Below are 21,002 nucleotides of genomic sequence, written 5' to 3'. Positions count from 1 at the left end.
AAGTGAGGCGCGTCTCTGCCGCCTGCTGCACTGTCTGGGAAGTGAGGTGCGTCTCTGCTGCCTGCTGCCTGTCTGGGAAGTGAGGAGCGCCTCTGCCCGGCTGCTGTGCAACCCTCCAAGTGTGAAGTGACAGCCTTATGTGTGATCTTTTTGCTCTCCCCAAGTTTGCATTTTCGACATTAATAATAGTTTACTTTTTAAATAAAAGTTTTAAATTGGAGAATAAAAAAACTAACTTCAGCTTCTTCTTATTAGAGATGCATGAAAGCTCTACCCACATACATGCTAGGAAAAACAGTTCAGAAAACACGGGGGACTGGCTCCTCCAAAAGCAGCAGCTGTCTACTCTGCGGCTTACTTCCAAGGGCCACTGTGAGGAAGCCTGGGCGCAGCGTTCGGAGGCAGCAGCAGCAGAGACGGGAAGGAAGCAGGCCTTGCCTTGTGTGGCATTCCAGTTCCCTCTGTCAGCAGGGGCCAGATCCCCCTTCCTTAGCTTCAACTACAATTTGGCAAAAGCAATTCTAGGGTAACTGGGGGGCAGTAGGGGGGTGAGGGGTTTACTTCCCTCTGCTTAGATAACAGAGGTAGAAGAAACACTTTCCATCAATTGCTTGGCGTCTAAATGCCACAGGCAGGCTACTTTTCATGGCTTTTCAAAGCATCCAAGCAATCCAAAGTGGCTTTGAACAGCAGAGTAAGGCCAAGAAGGGTAAAAAGGGGCCAGAGTTGAGGTGTTTGGGCCAGTTCTGGATCACTCATATTGTTGAGGGAGGGATGGGAGCATAAGATAACAAGGAGCCTCAGGCCACTTGAGGAAATTCTCTGGTTTTGCTGCAGCTTCGCTTCAAACTTCCACAGCAGAAGAATTTGAATTCTAATGCCACAATATTGTTGTAATACCAGGATTCTCTAGAGGCAAGTTAAGGCTTTCTGGGCAAAGAAAACAATTCCAGATGATATTGTGACAGAATGCTACAGTGAAATGCTTCTTAATGACTCTCCTGTCCTGCCTAAAGGACAAAGACCTATGAGTGACTTCAACTTGCTGTGATGTTTCAGTGATCTTTACTTCAGCTCTAAGTCGGAATCAATGGCACAGGAAAAGAAAAGCCTCTTACATCTCAGACATCTGCTTGCTGAGCAAACACAAACAAGAACACGTGTATTGTTTCTCAGGAGCTGGCAAAATAGATCTCAAGTCACACAGTTACAAAGAGAGCTCTCATTCAGATGCCGGGCATGTAAGCTCAGCTACCCAGAAAGTTCAGCTTTAATGAAGACTGTAGTTTTAGAATGAAAGCCTGAGCAGGAAGGATTTCTGCCCTGGGAATTCTCAATGCTCTGGCTGAGTCACACTGGAGGATGGAGATAGGCTCCTCATTCCAGCGGCCAGCACCTGCCACAGTCACAAGACCACCCTCAGAATAGCAAGGATCTTACGATGACAATGGGGACTCTGAAGAGAAGCCAGTCAAAGACACAGGGCTTTGGACAAGATCAAGAGTCTTCACCAGGAAAGCTTAATGCAGAAGCCCCCTCCCTCCAAGTCCCCTCAGCATGAGCCTTGAGCCTTGACATAGCTGTTTCCACCTGCAAGGGCTGGAGAAGCCAAGTTCACACAGATGTTCAGCAATGTTCAAGCAAATGACGTGTAAATAGATGAAATGGTCTTAGAGATGGTCTAAAAGGAGAGAACAGGCTCAGAGAGGTGAGGTGATTTGCCCATGATCCAATGTGAATTAGAGACCATTAGGACAAGAACTCAGGTATATTTCCACTCTTATGGTGACTCATAAGGTTCCCAGTAAGCGTAAAATGCTGCAGAGAGGTTAAAAGAATATTGCAACCAACAGCTTTCTGCTTTCACTCTGCTCTGGAATCATTCGTGTAAACTCACAGCAGGAAAAGATAACAGTTTTCTTCAAGTCTGTTAAACTCACTTCTAACATAAAAGCATTAAAGAAACTTGACACAGTTTTTTGAGTCAGTTAAACCTAATTTGACTAGAATCAGTTACTTATAAGTATCTTCAAATTGCTTATGAGACACGGAGTACTACAGGAGAGATGTGGGTGCTTCTCCCCACTGGTTTTTAACACATTATTCCTGCAATGGAATTGTCCAGTTGATGCAATTTATAACCTCAATTTGATTCTAAAATATAATATTCAAATACTCTTTAAAAATTAAGCCTTGTTTTTGCCCAAATAGAACCTTACTAGCAAAAGGGGGATTCATATAATCATCAGAAATGAATGACTTTGGGAAGAAAGGCAAGGACACCTGGAGGAAGGAAAAAGGATGACCTATCTATAAACTGCCACTCCCTCATTAATCAGGCAAGTTTGCAGCTCTGTAAATTCAATGCCTCTGTGCTCTCATTCAGGGACAAACAAGAATTCTCCTGTAAGACAGCCACAGTCACATTCGCATTTCCATGCCTAAGAGCCTGAAGCTTGAACAAAGGGCTTCAGTTAATTTCATGTGAGCCAAAATGGAATGTGAGTGCCATTCAGAGTCACACACTAAAAAGATTTCAGCTGGGACACTGGCTCCCACAGTCCTGGGGGGAGCAAATTCCGGTTGTGTAGCAACAAAGGCTATGCTGCCAGCCCTGCCTGTCCTCCACAGGGGCCACCAGGACTGCCATGCAGACCAGGCTCCACCCTCCCCCACACCGGTTTGTGTGACAACAGGGCTGTCTTTTCTCTTCCCAAATTTCTGAGTGGAGCTAGTACCTGGCCCAGCCACTGTTTTGCCAGAATAGGTTAAGGGGTGTGGCCTCAGGCATATGAAAGGAGCCTCTCGCTCTTCTGTGGTGGTGATTCAATCCTAAGATGTTATTGCTTGGTTTACCTGTTCTCATAAAAAGCCTTGAGAAATGAAGGTAGTAGTGGCAGAAATATGACTATCAATCGTCAAGATCACAGCTGTAGTTGGGTGAAGGGAAAAGTAACAGAGGAGAGAGACTAGCTTCCAAATTGAGGGGTAAAGTGCCAGTCTGTGCTAAAAGAACATGAAAAGGAAATGTATTAGAGAAATAATACACCGGGGGGAAAGTCATAATGATAGAGGTTGGCAAGTGTCAGAAATTATACCAAAGCAAAGTTGAGACCACAGAAATCTCAATTTTCTGAGACAAGGGCTGTTTTTGATGTTATTCGGATGATTTGGTGATTGTCAGAAAACAACTACGTTCCTGTCACAGTCAGTTGGACCGGTGCCCAAACCACACCCACCTGTGGCCCTGAGGATTGGCATTCAGGTGCTCAGGTGGCTCCTTTGATCCCTGAAACATCCATGCAGACCCACTACTTATATTCCAGTCTGTCCTGGAGTCAAAGGAGATGAAGGAGGGAAACTATCTTTTTAAAGTATCCAGGCAATTGTCATAGTTCTGTTTAGTTCCAGATAGCAACTGCTGACTTTTCAAAGTGCAGGGTTTTTAGATATTCAAGTACCACAGGATCGGAGAAAAGGAGTACTTGAAACCTAGAGTTGTATTTTCACTTCAGAAGACACACTTTGGAAACACCTATCCAACAGACTACAAATATAGGCTATTAAATTAAAAATCTGGTTTCAAAATAATACCCACTTAGGTTGGAAATATCTTTCTCCAAACTCAGGTCCAACTTTTGAATTGTTTGGTATCAAAAAGCAAAGTTAGAGGAACTTGGGTTTAAAAACTAAAATTACAAGTGAGTGCTTAAAAAAAAAAAAAAAAAACACCAAAACATCTTTTTATCAAGTAAGGGACACACAGACACACAAAAGGCAAATGATGATATCTACATGCTTAGACTGGGAGAGCAGCTCCCAGGCTCCCCTGGAGGGATGTTCTCTCAAACCTCAGTGAACTGAGTTTGTCATTGAACTTTGAACCTGGTAGTGAGCTCAGCAATCTACCTGGTCCAAGTCCCCCATTTTAGAGGTGAAGAAACTGAAGTCCACAGGGACTTTGTTGAGGGTGAAAAGCTGAGCCAGGGCACAGCCCAGATGCTCAGCCCACCCAGAGCCCTTCTGAGACATCACACTGTGGTCACACGATGGCAGCTCCACAGCCGGCCTTGCTGCTCTGGAGACCATGGGAGCTAGGGGACACCCTGATTGATTATGAATTTCAATAAAATGAGCTATGAAGATGTTTCCAATTTAAGGGCGCTGTTGAACAGCATTTCCAAAATTTGCTTGGTGATGAGAATCATCTGGGGCACTTGTCAAAAATTAAAATCCCCAGGCTCCTTCCCAGATCCAGTGAATCAGCCTCTCCGAGGGGAGGGACCTGGGAGGCTGAATTTTTAACAAGTGCCCCACGTAACTCTCAGCAGCAGCAAAGTGTAGAGAAATGATCTTAGAAGATAGGGTGAAAACTTGGCTTGTGACTCAAAGGAATTTCCTTTGCCATTTAAGAAGCCACACTCTGGCCTGGGAAGCCTGGCTTCTCAGGCTTCCAAGCTGAGCTGTGTCTTCAGCATTGGCTTGAAAGGATGAGCTCTTTTTAAGGTCTACGTAAGGACACATACAAACCACCACAAAATGACATACACCCTTCACTGTTCTCAGGGAAAAGCCTTTTGGTGGCAAAGCAAAATTGCTATTCAGACACATTTTTAATAGGCAAACTAGATGTACTTGGCTTAAAAGCAACCAGATGCTGAAACTGGACAGAGGGCAAGAACTCTGTCACTTGTCACCATGACTAACAATGCAATGGAGAAAACCAGTAACTAAGCACAAAAATAGCCTGGAGCTCCCAGGAAGAGCTGCCTACTCCGAGACAGGTGTGCATGGTGGGTGCCCCCTGCTGATGGCGTGAGGTCAGATCCAGGTCACTGAGGGAGATGGGAGACCTGAAACGGGGGGTGAGGGGACGCAGCTTCCAGAGGAGGGCTGCTGGAGCATGCCAGAGTCTGGAGGCCTCACTCCAGGTCAGCCTCCACCTGCTCTGTGTCAGAGCACTGTGACTTGTTACGCTCCCATTGGCAAATGGCGTTGGCGTACTCCACCACCAGCTTATCCATCCATGTCAGGGGCTCGGGGAACAGCACAGAGCCTTCAAAGAAGCCCAAGTGGCCCCCATGCAGAGGCAGCACAAACATGACGTTCTCTCGTTTCTCTGCAGGGGAAAGGCAGCTGAGTGAGTTACTGTTCTCTAGTTTGCTCCAGGACAGGAGGTGCAGAGGTGAGCTGGCTAGGGTAGCCTGGGCTTTCCCCACAGGGGCAGTCACCTAAGTGGGCATTCAATCTCTACTCACTCTGCCTTGTTCACCAAAGAGGGGGCAGGCAAGACAGTGGCACCTAGCAGGTTTTAGAATACAGCTTGGCTTTGGAGCTGAATGGGCACCAGCTTACACCCAGGCTGGCCCAGATGAATTAAATCAGAATCTCTGGGGGTGGGAGGTTGAGGAGGAGTGAGGGAGGGGAATTCCCAAGTGTTGGTATTGCTCAAGCTCCCCAGGTGATTCAATGTGTTTCCTAACTTTGTGCATCGAAATCACTGAGGATATCTTATTAAAATGCAGATTTTGATTTAATAAGCCTGAAGGGGGAGCTGAGATTCTCCAGTTCTAAAAAGCTCCCAGGTGATGCCCATGCTAGCAGTGGGAGCTGGGCTCTGAGTAGCGATTCATGGCATGTACAGTATCATTTACTAGAGAACAAGGAGAATTCAATGGAGTCAATGATTTTTCACTACAGACATTTATCTTCAAGACTGGTTTTTTTGGTTTTTTTTTGAGATGGAGTCTCGCTCTGTCACCCAGGCTGGAGTGCAGTGGCACGATCTCGGCTAACTGCAAGCTCCACCTCCCGGGTTCATGCCATTCTCCTGCCTCAATCTCCCAAGTAGCTGGGACTACAGGCGCCCGCCACCATGCCCAGCTAATTTTTTGTATTTTTTTAGTAGAGACGGGGTTTCACTGTGTTAGCCAGGATGGTCTCGATCTCCTGACCTCATGATCCGCCCGTCTTGGCCTCCCAAAGTGCTGGGATTACAGGCGTGAGCCACCGCGCCCGGCCTATCTTCAAGATTCTTAAAGGTGCATGTTGTGTTAAAAGATGCCTAAGCTCTCAACACCACATGCTAAGTGGCCATCCTGAGAAATAATAACCTAGAGCTTAACTTTATTTTTTATTTTTGATTTTTTTGAGACAGAAAAAATTACTGCAACCTCCACTCCTGGGTTCAAGCGATTCTCATGCCTCAGTCTCTCCAGTAGCATGTACCACCAAGCCCAGCTAATTTTTGTACTTTTAGTAGAGATGGGGTTTCACCATGTTGGCCAGACTGATCTCAAACTCCTGACTTCAAGTGATCCGCCTACCTCGGCCTCCCAAAGTGCTGGGATTTATAGGCATGAGTTACCACACTCAGCCCAGTTGCTTCTATTTTTATGTTTAAAGCAGATGGAGAGGCTATCACAAGAGATAGCAGAATGGGATTTTTTGTTTTGCTTTTCAAGTCAAATTTTATTTTATTTTTTAATATTTATTTATTTTTAGAGACAGAATCTTGTTCTGTTGCCCAGGTTGGAGTGCAGTGGCACAATCACAGCTTGCTGCAGCCTTGAACTCCTGGACTCAGGTGATCTTCCTGCCTCAGCCTCCTGAGTAGCTAGGACTACAGGCATGTGCCACCAGGTCCAGCTAATTTTTTTTTTTTTTTTTTTTTTTTTTTTGAGACGGAGTCTCGCTCTGTCACCCAGGCTGGAGTGCATGGAGTGCAGTGGCGCAATCTCGGCTCACTGCAAGCTCTGCCTCCCAAGTTCATGCCATTCTCCCGCCTCAGCCTCCCCATGCCCAGCTAATTTTCAAGTTTTTTGTAGAGATAGGGTCTTACTATATTGCCCAGGCTTGTCTCGAACTCCTGGCCTCAAGTGATCCTCCCATTGCAACCTCACAAAGTGCTAGGATTACAGGTGTGAGTCACCGCACCTAGTCCCGAATTTTAAATCTAAATATCTCTTTATGTCAAACTCTCAAACTTAAGGGAACCCTAACCCTGAGATAATTTCACAGAACATCAGGTGACTCCCCAGAGCCCTACTGGCTATGAATATACATGGTGGTCCTGTCTCATGCCCTGGGAGGAACATGAGGGGAGCCTGATGCCCAGGCCCCATCATAGCCCGAGGACTATCAGACTACACAAAATAAGAACACTGACTGCTATGAGGTGTCTTTCCCTAAAGAGGGTGGTCTCCAGGAGATGACAGCATAGTGAAGGTGACAGAATTTACTGTGGCAATTTGCTGAGCTGTTGAGAGGGCAGTAGGAAGAAACATTTACCTGAAAGAGATTTTGGAATGGTTAGAAGACTTTCATGCACCAACGGATCGTCAGCTGCATTAACTAGCATGAGAGGAACATAAATCTGCAACAAGAAAATAAAGCAGAATTAAATGACTGATTCCCATTTTCAGACCCCATTGATTCAAGGCTCAAACTCACTGCCGGACATATTTTTGAAGCAAAGGGAAGAGGGTCACAGTTCAGCTTGCTGAACAGGTAGAGTAAGGACGCCTTGTATTCCCTGGCAGTGTGATGAGTTACATCTGCCATTGTGATTACTGCCCTGGAAGCAGGAGTGTGCAGAACCAAAGCTTCCTGATGATCATCAGAGTGTTTCAGATTAGCCATGCCTTTGAGGAAATGACTTTATAATGAATTATGTACATATTAATTCAGTTTATATCATGGGAGGGAAAAACAAAGTGCACTCCAAAACAGACAAAAGAGATTCTAGAGGAATCTAGGCCAAGGCTGGGCACAGTGGTTCATGCCTGTAATCCCAGCACTTTGGGAGGGTAAGGTGGGAGGGCTGCTTGAGCCCAGGAGTTTGAGACCAGCCTGGGAAACATAGTGAGGCCCACAACCCAGTCTCTATTTGTTAAAACAAACACACAAACAAAAACAGAACAAATCAAAATAATCTAGGTCAGGTGTGTGGCTCATGCCTATAGTTCCAGCTACTCAGGAGGCTGAGGCAGGAGGATCATTTGAGCCCAGGATTTCAAAGTTGTGGTGAACTATGATCATGCCACTGCACTCTAGCCTGGGAAACAGAGCAAGACCCTGTCTCTTAAAAAGAAAAAAGAAAAAGAATCTGAAGGTTGAAAACAGGAGTAGGCTGGTGGATACTGGAAAACCATTCGCAGGGTTGCATTCAGCATCCACTTTACTAAAATAGCCAATAGCCTTCTTTTTCATTTTAGTGGAGATGGTACTGATAGGGAGACTCAGATGTCATTGAACAGCCATACTGAGGCAGTGAATGATTGTGCTATCCTGTAGGTCTCTGATGTTGGCTCTAGACAGCTCAACATTCCTATAATGGCTTAAATGATGACATCAAAAGTCTGATGATGCTAAACTAGGAGGGATGGCTGATAAGACAGCACAATTACAGTTCCCAGTGATCTGCTTTAGCCAGGGGAATGGTGGGCCAAACCTACAGGTGGACATTGACAAGGATAAATGGGAAGTCCTGTGTTTGGATAAATAGGGCAATCAATTGTGCAAAGACAGAATGAGAGAGACCGGCTTGTTGGTCATTCAGGTTAAACAAACATATGGAGATTTTGGTTGGCCACAAACTTAATACACACAAGGTTTATTGTAGCTGCTAAAAGTTGCATTAATACAAACTAGTCTACCTTATCAACAGACACGCTCGGCTGGGCGCGGTGGCTCACGCCTGTAATCCCAGCATTTTGGGAGGCTGAGGCAGGTGGATCACGAGGTCAGGAGTTTGAGACCAGAATGACCAACATGGTGAAACCCCGTCTCTACTAAAAATACAAAAATTAGCCAGGTGTGGTGGTGCACACCTGTAATCCTAGTTACTCAGGAGGCTGAGGCAGGAGAATCGCTTGAACCTGGGAGGTGGAGGTTATGGCGAGCAGAGACTGTGCCACTGCACTCCAGCCTGGGCGATAGAGTGAGACTCCATCTCAAAAAAAAAAAAGAAAAAGAAAAAGAAAAAAAAATAGACATGCTCATCATCACTTTGATACAGAAACACATCAGCTTTACTCTGTGCTTACCAGATAATGGCAGGAATTTTGAGTTCAATCTTAGGCAGTAATGGTAACAAAATACAGAATGGCCAAAAGAGGGTCCCGCATGGTAAAAAAAACCTAGACAGATCTCATTGATCTGGCAGAAACCAGACAGGATTATGCTGTCAAAGGAAGACTAACAAAAAAGTGGGTGTTGGAGCAATTTGAAAGGCCCTCACACAGACATGGGAGCACACCAGTCTCAGGGGCAGCTCTGGGTAGTTACAGAGGGAGAAAGTATGGCAGTTACAGAGGGAGAAAGTATGGCAGTTACAGAGGGAGAAAGTATGGTTCAATAAACAAATCCAAGCTAAAAGAGCGGTTGGAGCCAGATTCCAGCTAAGCTTCCACCAGGAAAATTTAGGAGGGATATTTGTTGTATTGTGTGGGAGGCTGGATGGAGTGATGCTAATTCTGAGCCAGTGATGGTCACTCACCCTGTGCAGGTACCGCATGCAACTTTCTTCCTCATAGTATTCCTTCAGGGAGTTATAGCCATGAAACTTCCTGGAACATACCAGAAAAAGAAAAAAAGAAAAAGGACAAAACATTGGTCATAAGATCAGAATGCTGAGCTGATTTTGGCTCCAGTTCCTCATGCTAACTTGTGGCATTGGTAGAGTAGACCGAGGCAGGAGTTAGGCCCAAATGCTGAGCTGATTTTATGACTGTTTCAGATCCTGCGCTAACTCATCATATCAATGTAATGTATGTAGGTAGCAAGATTCAGGGTTAAGAGCACTGGCTTTGGCATCGGGGTTCAAATCCTGCTTCGGTCATTTACTGGCTATGTGATCTTGGGCAAATGGTTCAACTTCTTTGAGCCTCAGCTTCTCCTGTATAAAATGAATCTGAAGGCAGGGCCTTCCTCAATGGAACTGTGAGACTTATGATGTTAAAGTGCTTACTACCATCATGACCCACCCAGAGTAATTACCCTGTAGTAATTGTTATCTATGTAATTATTAGTGTATGTTACATCTCTTGAGGCAGTATAAAACCAGTTGTCACTACAGATATGGAGAAACTGAAATTCCAGGCCATTTACTGGAAGTTTCCTATTAACAGAGTTCTTGGTGGAGTAACAGGACCACTGTGAACTGGAATAAAATATGTATTAGATAACAGAAATGAGACTGTCATTCAAAGTTACCAATTCTGTCCCTTTATCTCTAACTACTGTTCCATATCTCTGACTACAGAGCAATAGAGATAAACTGGCATGTAACAAAACCTTCGGTGCTCAGCATGAATGAGGGGCCGCAGCTCTGCCCTGCTCTGCTCTGTGCTCCCAGAGGCCCCACAAGGTTCATCCTGGAGCTCTGACACCAGGAGGCCTAGGCCAGAGGATCTCAAAACCTCTTTCCGACACAGATTAGGGCCTCTGACTTCTGAATGGCGGGTCTTCCTGTTCTGACTAGGGTTTTTAAGCTATCCTCCCTCCCCCGAAGCTGTGGATCACATTAGACATCTCTGCCTGGGAATGGCCTGGAATGTTCAGGCGGGACTATGAGGGCCCTCTTGAAAGGGAGGAGGCCAAGTGTAGAGATCATTGTGAAGATGCCTGTCCTTGTGAAATCAGTTCGTTTGCAGTCTCAGCAGGCAGGGAATGCATTCTATCCCTCCAGTATTGCTGGGATGGATCTATGAGGAGGCCACCAAGACTGGTTATGATCATAAAATTGCTACTATCCAATACTATTAAAGAGGAAAGACTTCGGAGAGTGTTGAGAAACATTCTCTTTTGGGCTTAAAAAATTTAGGAGATGAATGGGAAATTTAATTTTTTTTTCTTACTATACACCGCAATACAGTCACACACCTCATCTTAAGTGAGGGTGGGTAAGATTCATTTTTCACCTTCTGAACATACCAGCAATTTCCTAGTTTTCATTTCCTTTGAGAAACTGTTAGCAGGCATATTTCAAGGTTACTTGGTGTAAGAAGGCTACTAAAATCTCGTAAGGAAGCGAAGCAGAGATCCTATACCCTCAGGTCAATATCTGCCTGTCTATTAGATGAAGAATAATTGCTTGCTTTAAACTACATCTAAAAACATCAAATAATTTATTTTTTACTTTTTAGGGACAGGACCTTGCTCTGTTGCCTAAGTTGGGCTCCACTGCAGTGTTGTGACCATAGCTCACTGTAATCTCAAACTTATGAGCTCAAGTGATCCTCCCGTCTCAGCCTCCCAAGCAGCTGGGACTACAGGTGTGTGCCACTATGCCCGGCTATTTTTATTTTTCAATTTTTTTTGTAGAGACAGGGACTTGCTATGTTGCCCAGGCTGGTCTCAAACTCCTCGCCTCACGTGATCCTCCAGCCTCAGCCTCCCAAAGTGCTGGAATTACAGGCATTAGCCACGGTTCCTGGCTTCAAATGATTGTTAAATAAAATGGATCACGTCTTTAAAGAGAATGATGAAGTCAGAAGTCAACTTTTCCTTTTTCAGCTGAGGGTAACCTCAATCAGAATCTGCTGGTACCAGGAAAGAAGACACTGTCAAGATTGCAACCTCAGGTGCCTGGAGGAGAGAGGCAGGTAGAGTAGATGAATGAAGTGGGCAGTATTTGTGTCTCACACTCAGGGGAGTCTCCATGCCCCAAAGTAAGAGGTTCATTTTGCTTGAAACACAAAGCCCTCTTGGTCTATCTTCTGTTTTCCCACTTTTTTTTTTCTTTAATTTTGAGAAGGGTCTTGCTGTGTCACCCTGGCTGGAGTGCAATGGCATGAACACGGCTTACTGCAGCCTCAATCTCCTGGGCTCAAGCGATCTTCCCCCATGGCCTCCCAAATCCTCCTAGGATTACAGGCGTGAGACACTGCCCCCAGCCAGTTTTTCTATTCTTGTTAGAGACACAGAGAAGTTACAAGAAATACTTCCTTTGCCTTTTACTCCACTGCAAAATGCAGATTAATGTGGCACCTGACACTTGCCCTGTTGTTGAGGCAGGACAGGTAGGGTGAAGACTGCCTATGCTAGGGCCTGCACGCCCCAGTTCCTTGAATCAAGCTAACTATGCTTTGTAGGAATGCAGAATGGGTCGTCAGATCCTTTTCCTATTTTCCAGGAGAAATTAGAAATTTAAATGTTCCTGTGAAATCTTCTGTTTTTAAACACTAGACACTTACTTAAAGGGAAAGAAAGCACCCTTAACACTAAAGTAGGCAGAGCAAAGCACTAGTGCTAGGCAAAGCTGACCTGCAGCCTCCCGCCTGGCACCCTGGCCCAGAGCGTCTCTCTCCTGCCTCCGTGGACATACCTCATCACATTGTCATCAATCTGCATCAGGGATGTTGCTGTGTAGAGCCGGCTCAAGTCCGTGTCCTCCAGGCTCTGGGGTTTCTTAACGTGGTCTCCAAAAAGAGCTTGCCTAGAGCAAACAAAAGCAAACAGAGATTAAGATGTGGGGGATGAACAACCACAGCCAAGCCTGCTTCCTTGCCAGAGCAAGCCAGGAGGCAGAGCCACTGTGGTCAGTTAGAAATAGAATCTTTAGCCTTTGGAACATCCCAGAGGATGAGCTGGCGCTGTTGACTTTTGAATAACTGTAGAAAGATGAATGTCAAAACCTTACTTCCCTTTTCAGGGGTACCCAGACAAACTAAAGATTGGGTTTGAACCTAGTTGAATATTTAAAAACCTTCAGCAAGGGGAGGGGGACTCAAGATGGGCTCTGTGGTGAGTGGAGGGCCGTGGGCCAAGCCGTAGGGGCCTCGTCCTTACACTGTGTTGACAATGTCCCCCTTGGCAGAGACCCTTCCCCTTAATGAGCTGTTTGTGTTGCTTAACAAGGAAGACTCAGTGTGCAGGAAGGAGTGGAAAAAAACAAACAAAAACCAAGGAAGACAAGGGTTAACTCATTTAGCATTTGGACAAATCAACAGCTCTCTAGTGTCTCAGATAAAAGCTAACATCTATTCAGGAGAGCAATCATTTTTTTTTTCCCCAACCCCCAAGTGGAACCAGCATTTCTATTAAGAAAAAATTCATCTTGAGAGGATGACATTAGAGGTAAGGGTCACAACATGCCCTTTTGACCTCTCTTCCCAGCAAGGGCTCTCAGTCACACACCTAGAAGCAGACTGAGTTTGCTGAAGCATGGCCCTGGATTTATTAAGGAACGATTTATTATGCCAACTTGGTATTCTGCTACCCATTCACAACCTCTCCAAAAGAAGAACACATTTCTGTAGCATTTATTTTTTTCAAAAGACTATTAGGAAGATTATATACCTACTGGACAGAATGTACAAATTCAAAGTTAACCTAAAATTTCTAGATGTTTGACTTTCTGTAGTAAATTTGAAAAATGTAAACAGCACACACTCAAAGGGGTCTCATAATTTGAACCTTCTAGACTAATTAGTAGCAAGACCAGGTTCCTTTAGCAAAACAAATGTTTCCTGGGAGGAGTCACTTTCGACTCCAGAGGTGCAGAAAGGCAGACAAAGGACTTGGACTTGGTGTCAGAGGCCTGGATCCACCCCTTCTGGCTACAAAACCTCTGCAATCTCCAGACCCATCCAAACCTCGGCTGAGCCACACGCACCTCAGTGCACACTGCTAAATCTCAAACATGAGCCGAGTGGGAACAGCTGATTTTTCAGCCAGCACAGGGGACATAAGTCTCCCTCTGCTCTCCTTCCTGAAACGAGGACATGAGGACACATCTGGCAATGTGGCAGCCTGATGGGGCCTTCGAGCCCAGCCTTGCTCAGGCGCCATGTGAACGCCCACCCATAGGAAGTCCAATCTGGGGTGTGTGGCCTGCTTTAGCCACTGGAAAAAAGATAACAAGAAACCGATCATTTAGTCACATTGCTTTTCCTAGGGTGGTACCAAAAATGCCCCAGGTTTTTTTGAGCGCACGGGTGTGTCTCGGGTGCTGGGAGCAATCAACACATGCCTAAGCCCTCCAATGCTCTCCAGTTTGGTTCTAGACATAGGATTTACAGAGGGGAAGCAACAGAAAAGCAACTTGGGCATGGATGAGTTGGCTTCACAAAAATAGGAGAATTGAGATGGACTTTAAAGGAAGGGCTGGGTTCCTACCAGCAGATAAATGGGAGAGTATTCTCAGCAAGGGCAGTGTGGGAGAGGCTGGGGGCACGGGAACCTCTAAGTAGCCTAGTCCAGCTACAGGGAATGGGAGATGCAGCGGAGGAGGCAGAGATGTCAGCAATAGTAATAATCATAATGAAAAAGTCATTGCTAATATTTATCTGGTGCTATGCATACCAGCACTGCACTAAGCACTTGACAGGTTAATCCACTACAGGATTACGAGGTGGAGAGGCAGGATGAGCATGAAGAATATGCAGAGGAGGGAGGTGCTGAAACCATGCCCTGAGACTCCTGTCCCCCTTCTGCTTGGTCAGAAGCCCAAGGGTCAGCCAAGAATGAGTCCTGATCCCCCAGGCACAGAAGCATCCTACGGAGGAAGTCTCCTCAACAATGACAGCCATCTCGTGACCGCTCTAATTTGGGAGAAAACAGGGTAGAACTGGTTCCTTGTCTTAGATTTACTGGGAATTACAAAAGCATAAGGTGATTTGGCAAATTTAGTAGCTTGGGACAGGTTTCTTTTCTTTCCTTTTTTTTTTTTTTTTTTTTCAGACAGGGACTCGCTCTGTCACCCAGGCTGGGCAGTACACTGGCACAATCTTGGCTCGCTGCAACCTCCACCTCCTGGGTTCAAGTGATTCCTGCCTCAGCCTCCCAAGTAGCTGGGATTACAGTGGCACTATCACGCCTGGCTAATTTTTGTATTTTTGGTAGAGACGGGGTTTCGCCATGTTGGCCAGGCTGGTCTCAAATTCCTGGCCTCAAGCAATCTGCCCGCCTCAGCCTCCCAAAGTGCTGGGGTTACAGGTGTGAGCCACTGCGCCTGGCCAAGATAAGTTTGTTTCTAATCAAGTCACAAATGCAGGCAGCAGAGAGTCTGTACCATACCTGCATTTTTTTTCCCCCCCTGAAGGAACAGGAGCCCTGGCTTTTCATGGCTCCCAGATGAGCTCAGGAAGGAACTGTCTGTTTCCTGAGAGAGAACGGAAGGTGACCTACCTGTGCGAGAGGATGATCTTCTTCATGTTGTCAGCCATGAGGAAGTTGTAGAACCGCCGGCACTGATCCCATTGCATGAAGGTTTCCTGGGCCCTGGAAGAACCACAGCGAGTGAGGGTGACTGCACTGTGGGGCTGCAGATGGGCAGCCAGGAGGGGGCTCTAGCCATGGGGCAAGGTGCTTGTGTGGAGAGGGCCGGCTCTCAGGCTGTGGCCTCTGCATTAAAACAGAGGCTCTAATGTGCAGAGCTCAAACATCTCTGGAGAAATCTATGGAGACACCAAGACAGCGCAGGGGAAGGGGACTCCAGCAAAGGCCCTCTCTAGCGCCAGAGGCTTTGTGGGTGGCACCCCCGACACTCTCTTCTAGCACCTGGGCCTTCTCTTAGTCACTGAGCCTGCCAGGACCAAAGTCTGCTTCAATTGTCATGTGAACACTTTCTGTATTTGGCTTCCTACCTGGCAGGCAAGTTTTCTGGTTTCATGACAGGCACATGGAAGGGGAGAGTGGATGTGGAGGGGAAAACCTAAAAAAACTTCTGTTGTTGCTGATCAAGAGGTAAGGTAAAATCATTAACCGGGATCTCCTCCAAATCTATCTTTTGATTAGCCTTATGCCATTGAAAGGGCAAGGACATCGAAGTGGAAGTAAACAGGCCCTTAACCCTTTCTAGGCACAGCTGGTGGGGCTGGTCTGGAAGCGTCTTTCTGCCTCTCGGGCTAGGGTGTGACTGGCACATGCTAGGTGGCTGTGAGGGCCACCCTCTGACCTTTCAGTGGTGGCAGTAGGCAGGTGATATTATCCCTGTTTTCCAGAGCCCAGGTTCTGCCAGCAGCGCATGCAGAGGGAGGAGACAGCGCCACCAGCCCTGGCCATGTGCTTCACCAGCCAGATTTCCATGCCCACACAGCAGGTGAACAAACACCAGTGGGCTCACTCCCACCAGCCATGCCTGCTCAGCCCTCCCCACTCACTGCTCTTCTCCCTTGGGCATCAATGCAAACGCAGGTGGACACTGAGTCCACACTCATTAAAGGGAAATTTTCATATTGCAGGTTTCAAAATCTCCAGGCCTGACTCCACCCTGTGAATGGATCTGGACATCACTACTTCTAGCAGGTTCCATCTTCCAGATGGTGAGGGGATTAGGCGGTTCATAAGGTTTTTTTGTTTTGTTTTGTTTTTTATTATTTTTTTCAATCCAGAGAGTTTATAAAAGTAATTTTATAAAAGTAATTGCCCCAAAGTTGCTACAATTTTAGAATGGCAAAATTCCACAATTTTCGAGTGATAAACATTTCCCACAATGTCATGGTTAAAAAGCAAGAGGTAGTGGGGAGTTAAGAATGAAATGGTTTGTGAATTTAATGGTCTGTGATGTGCCCATCAAACACAGGCTAAGCTCAAAGTAGACTAACACCACCTCGAAGGGTCAAAAGGCCACTGCATAAATGTGCAGCTGCCATGCCCCCTGACTCCAACCAAGCACTACAGGAAGAGTATAGGACCAGCTCACCATGAGGGACCCCAGCTAAAGCAGGACTGTGCTCACCTGCCTGTGGTCGGAGGGAGGGAGGTCACCCAATCAGTGAGCCACAACCGGCTGCCTCTCTTCTGACTTTGGATCCAAGCTACCCAGAGAGCCAATGGTCTCTGGCAATCCCAGCTTTCTCTTGCCCTGGTTCATTTTTCCCTTTGCTGACCTCCTAACTGAAGGGATGTTCTTGCTTTTGTTAGTACCTCCTTCATTGCAGACAGGCTGCAGAGGTAGAGAAGGGAGAAGTGTGTGGTCATAAACTTAAGATATAAAAAGATGCTGCGTTGATTTTTTTTAATTGAATACACCACAAGCACTGCTTGTTGAAAGGTTCTAGGGATTCACAGAGACCCAGGGCTCAGGGAGGGATCAGGACAAGGATGTTGGGACTAGTGTTCCACTCTGTTTATTTTGGCTAACATTGATTTTTAGTACCTTTGGTTTACCACTCAGTATATGTAGGGGCTGTCCTTTACCTTTGGCTGTAGAATTAAGGAATTGAAACTTAAATTTATATTGGTTTAATAAAAGAATCAAGATCAATGTATTACATTCATCTCATATATATATATTTTTGAAAAGGACTGATGTCTTCAATACCACTACCAACAACAGCAAACTGAAAGGCAATAAAAGAAAGGGTAACCTACAGACTAAAAGAAACATAGAGAAATCGATAAATGCAAATGTAGGCAGTATGTGGATCCTAATTCAAACAAGCCAACTGGCAAAAAAAAAAAAAAAAAAAACTTCTATGAGACAATCAAGGAAATCTGGACACTGACGAGAAATGGGATGCTATTAGGGAACCATTGCTAATTTTTTGGGTGATAATGGTATTTGTGGTTATGTTTAAGAAAAAGTCCTTAGAGTCTTTTAGAGTTGCCTAGTGAACTACTTACAGATGACATGATATCTGGGACTTGCTTTAAAAGAATGCAGTTTCTGAGGGAGTGGTTGAATGGCTGGTTGTAGAGGAAACAAGATGGGGGTGTGAGTTCAGTGTTGGAGCTGGTAGCGGCTACACCAGGGTTCAATTTTAGATGCAAATCACAAAATGGGCACGAAACCAGGGGACTTTAGCTCTCTAGACACTGCACAAATACCTTACTTGGCTATCCAAGTTCTTTTTTTGTTTTTGTTTTTTGAGATGGAGTGCAGTGGTGTGATCTCAGCTCACTGCAACCTCCACCACCCAGGTTCAAGCAATTCCCCTGCCTCAGACTCCCAAGTAGCTGGGACTACAGGTGTGCGCCACCATGCCCAGATAATTTTTTGTATTTTTTTAGTAGAATACGAGGTTTCATCATGTTGGCCAGGGTGGTCTAGAACTCCTGACCTCAAGTGATCTGTTGGTCTTGGCCTCCTTCCAAAGTGTTGGGATTACAGGCGTGAGCCACTTCACCTGGCCTGAATATCCAAGTTCTTGACTTGCCTCTAGATGGCTATGTTCTCCAGAAGAGAAAAGGGGTGGCAGGAACTGCTCCCCAGGCTGGGCCAGATATTGGCCCACCAGGATAAACTGGCTGAGGACACAGGAGAGAAGTGTGGAACCTTGGGAGGGGCAGCTCGGTCAGAATTACAGGGAGGGAATGGCTTTGCATAATTCAGAGTGAACTCTTGTTGGAAGGAAGGTAGGTTTCAAAACTTCAGAAAGAACCAGGATGACTCCAAAAGGAGAGATGCCTCCTGAAAGTTGCAAAACTCTCAAAAAGTGATAATCACAAATGAGAAGAGAAAATCACCCCCCAAACCCAGTATAGTTTCACTGGGAGTCTTATTTGAGAGTAATCCGTATGGATTTTTAAAGAACTTTATGCATCCATTGATCAATTTATTACCAAAATAAATAGAATTCCCTGAAAATGCCTTCATTTCTAATCAATGTAACATTAAATTATAATAAAATATTACATATACTGGTTTCACAGCCATTTCCTAGTGAGATTTCTCTTTGGACTGTTAAAAGAATTTTAAAAGGTATTGTGGAAGGCAATGGATTTTGATTGCTCAGAAGAGGGTCCCAACAAACAGGCATTTACAATTAGGTTCAGAGCAATCACTTAGGCAAGGAAGAGCTGAGCCAACCACTAAGCTGCTGGGTAACTGCTTAGAGAAGGCTCAACTTTCCAGCTCGTATTTTGCAAAATGAGTGGATCAAGTACTGATGAAAAGGAATTAAAGTCAGAAGAGAATGAACTGGGGGAAGGAATGCATCTAATACCCAAGTGAATGCAGATCTCCTGGCTCAAATAAATTATGTCTCAGAGTGTTGAGAGACTATGAGAATAGTGAAACAGTTTTCCAAGTGGTCTTTGAAAAAATATGGAGAATACGAATGAGGTTCTATAAGAGTGGGATGGGCAAGCATGACCTTAACATTCTAAAAAGGGAAAAAAGGCAAGGGCACTATGAATTAAGATTGGAGATGAATTTATGGGATGTGGATCTAGACTACACTCAAAAAAAAAAAAAAAAAAAAACCTTGAAAGCAATATGCTAATGAAACCTTAAGAATAAAGTACATTAAGTACTTTCCCAGAATGCTATCACCCCAACCTAAGAAGTACTTTTACTTGCAGAAGGAGGGGTTTCTTTCCAGGTTTTGCCTATATACAGTCATATTTTAAGAACATTATGATAAAAATACAGAACATAAAATTTAGCATCTTAACCTTTTTTTTTTTTTTGGAGACAGAGTCTCGCTCTGTCCCCCAGACTGGAGTGCAATAGCGTGATCTCAGCTCACTGCAACCTCTGCCTCCAGGGTTCAAGAGATTCTCCTGCTTCAGCCTCCTGAGTAGCTGGGATTACAGGCATGCGCCACCATGCCCGGCCAATTTTTGTATTTTTAGTAGACACAGTGTTTCACCATGTTGGTCAGGCTGGTCTCAAACTCCTGACCTCGTGATCTGCCTGCCTCGGCCTCCCAAAGTGCTGGGATTACAGGCGTGAGCCACCGCACCCAGCCCTTTAAAAAAAAAAAAAAAAAGACAGGGTCTCACTATGTTGCCCAGGCTGGAGTACAGTGGCTATTCACAGATGCAGTCATAGCACACTATAGTCCTGAATTCCCGGGCTCAAGTGATCCTTCTACTTCAGCCTCATGAGTAGCTGGGACTTATGGCATGTGATACTATGCCTAGCTTACCCATTTTTCAGTGTACAGTTCAGTAGTGTAAAGTGTAGAGCTCATACTTATTGTACAATGTGAAAAGTTCTCTAGAATGTTTTCATCTTGTGGAACTGAAACTCTAGACCCATTAAATAATAATTCTCTATTTCTCCCTCTCTATAATCAAATTTTTACAAAATTGCTTTCCTCCCTATTTTTTTTTTTTTTTTGAGATGGAGTCTCGCTCTGTCGCCCAGGCTGGAATGCAGTGGTGTGATCTCAGCTACAGGTGACCGCCACCACGCTTGGCTAATTTTTTGTACTTTTCAGTAGAGATGGGGTTTCACCATGTTAGCCAGGATGGTCTCGATCTCCTGACCTCGTGATCTGCCCGCCTTGGCCTCCCTAAATGCTGGGATTACAGACGTAAGCCACAGCGCCTGGCCCTTCCCTACTTTTAATGTATACATTCTGTCATGTTATACATTTTTTCTTGATTTTTTAAAACAAAAGCTGCCTTGTTCCCCACTGAGTTAGTATATTATTAATTTATTTAACTATGTCCCTACTGGACATGCGGATTATTTCTAACTTGGGCACTGTAAGAGAGTAATCTTGCGGTGGGGGCAAAACCAGGACCAGCCCAGCCCCCAGAGAGAGGAAGAGGGCACGATCCTAAGCAGGCTGGCCAAGCCCAGGACAGAGCTGCTGCCTTGAACAGCTGGGCCTCTGGGAGGAGGGATGGTGGAGCCTCTGGACCCAAAAGACCCAGCCAGAAGGTTCTGGGCTGTTAGCAGGTTGCTCTTCAGGGGCACAGTCAATCTGTAGAGAGGTCATCATCTCCAGCTAGTTCAGCTTGAGAGTGTGAGCAGAAGAAAACCATGTTTGTACCACACAAGGGAGTGGGCCAAGAGTCTTTGGTACCTGCCAGGCTAGGCTTTGTTAGTTCCACTGGGGTGGAAGGATGGAGCAGAAAGATGGACTTCAGACTAGGGTAGGGAATGGTCACCTACCAAGCCCCCTTCTTCCTTATCAGAATCTTTTCCCTTTTACAGGATGTACTTTTACAGGAATGAGTTAGAGTCAAAGAGTATTTATATGGCTTCTCATTATTCTGATTTTTAAAAATAACAAAAAAAACCCAAAAAGCCCCAAGGCACTAAGGGCAACCACGTGGTCAGGTCGACTTCACAACCCAGTGGTGGACAAGCTGAGCTG

The 21,002-nt window shown here is 45.4% G+C and overlaps 1 protein-coding gene and 1 pseudogene across 5 annotated transcripts in view; one reads left to right on the top strand and one right to left on the bottom strand.

Annotated features, from left to right (window-relative positions):
• The window catches only part of LOC111522915, a 5,569-nt pseudogene extending 1,840 nt beyond the window's left edge, over positions 1 to 3,729 (top strand). Inside the window, exon 1 of the transcript XR_002725364.2 lies at positions 1 to 3,729. This exon is cut by the window's left edge and continues 1,840 nt beyond it. The product of XR_002725364.2 is annotated as a vesicle-associated membrane protein-associated protein A pseudogene (transcript).
• ABHD2 (abhydrolase domain containing 2) overlaps positions 1 to 21,002 on the bottom strand; it is a 118,701-nt gene that overhangs the window by 2,315 nt on the left and 95,384 nt on the right. For 2 of the 4 annotated variants that reach the window (XM_023187206.1, XM_023187207.2), the window contains 5 exons: positions 15,133 to 15,225; positions 12,329 to 12,439; positions 9,500 to 9,569; positions 7,291 to 7,375; positions 4,601 to 5,119 (listed from right to left, as the gene is read on the bottom strand). In XM_023187206.1, the coding sequence (XP_023042974.1) occupies positions 4,923 to 5,119; positions 7,291 to 7,375; positions 9,500 to 9,569; positions 12,329 to 12,439; positions 15,133 to 15,225 (556 nt within the window). In that variant the 3' untranslated portion in view covers positions 4,601 to 4,922. Of the gene's footprint in view, positions 5,120 to 7,290; positions 7,376 to 9,499; positions 9,570 to 12,328; positions 12,440 to 15,132; positions 15,226 to 21,002 lie in introns of all 4 variants that reach the window. The other 2 variants (XM_023187204.2, XM_023187205.1) reach the window with 2 other exon arrangements.

This window comes from Piliocolobus tephrosceles, chromosome 6 (assembly GCF_002776525.5).
Source record: "Piliocolobus tephrosceles isolate RC106 chromosome 6, ASM277652v3, whole genome shotgun sequence".
Taxonomy (NCBI): domain Eukaryota; kingdom Metazoa; phylum Chordata; class Mammalia; order Primates; family Cercopithecidae; genus Piliocolobus; species Piliocolobus tephrosceles.
The sequence above is the reverse complement of the archived record's forward strand: the minus strand, read 5'-3'. Positions and strand labels throughout refer to the sequence as shown.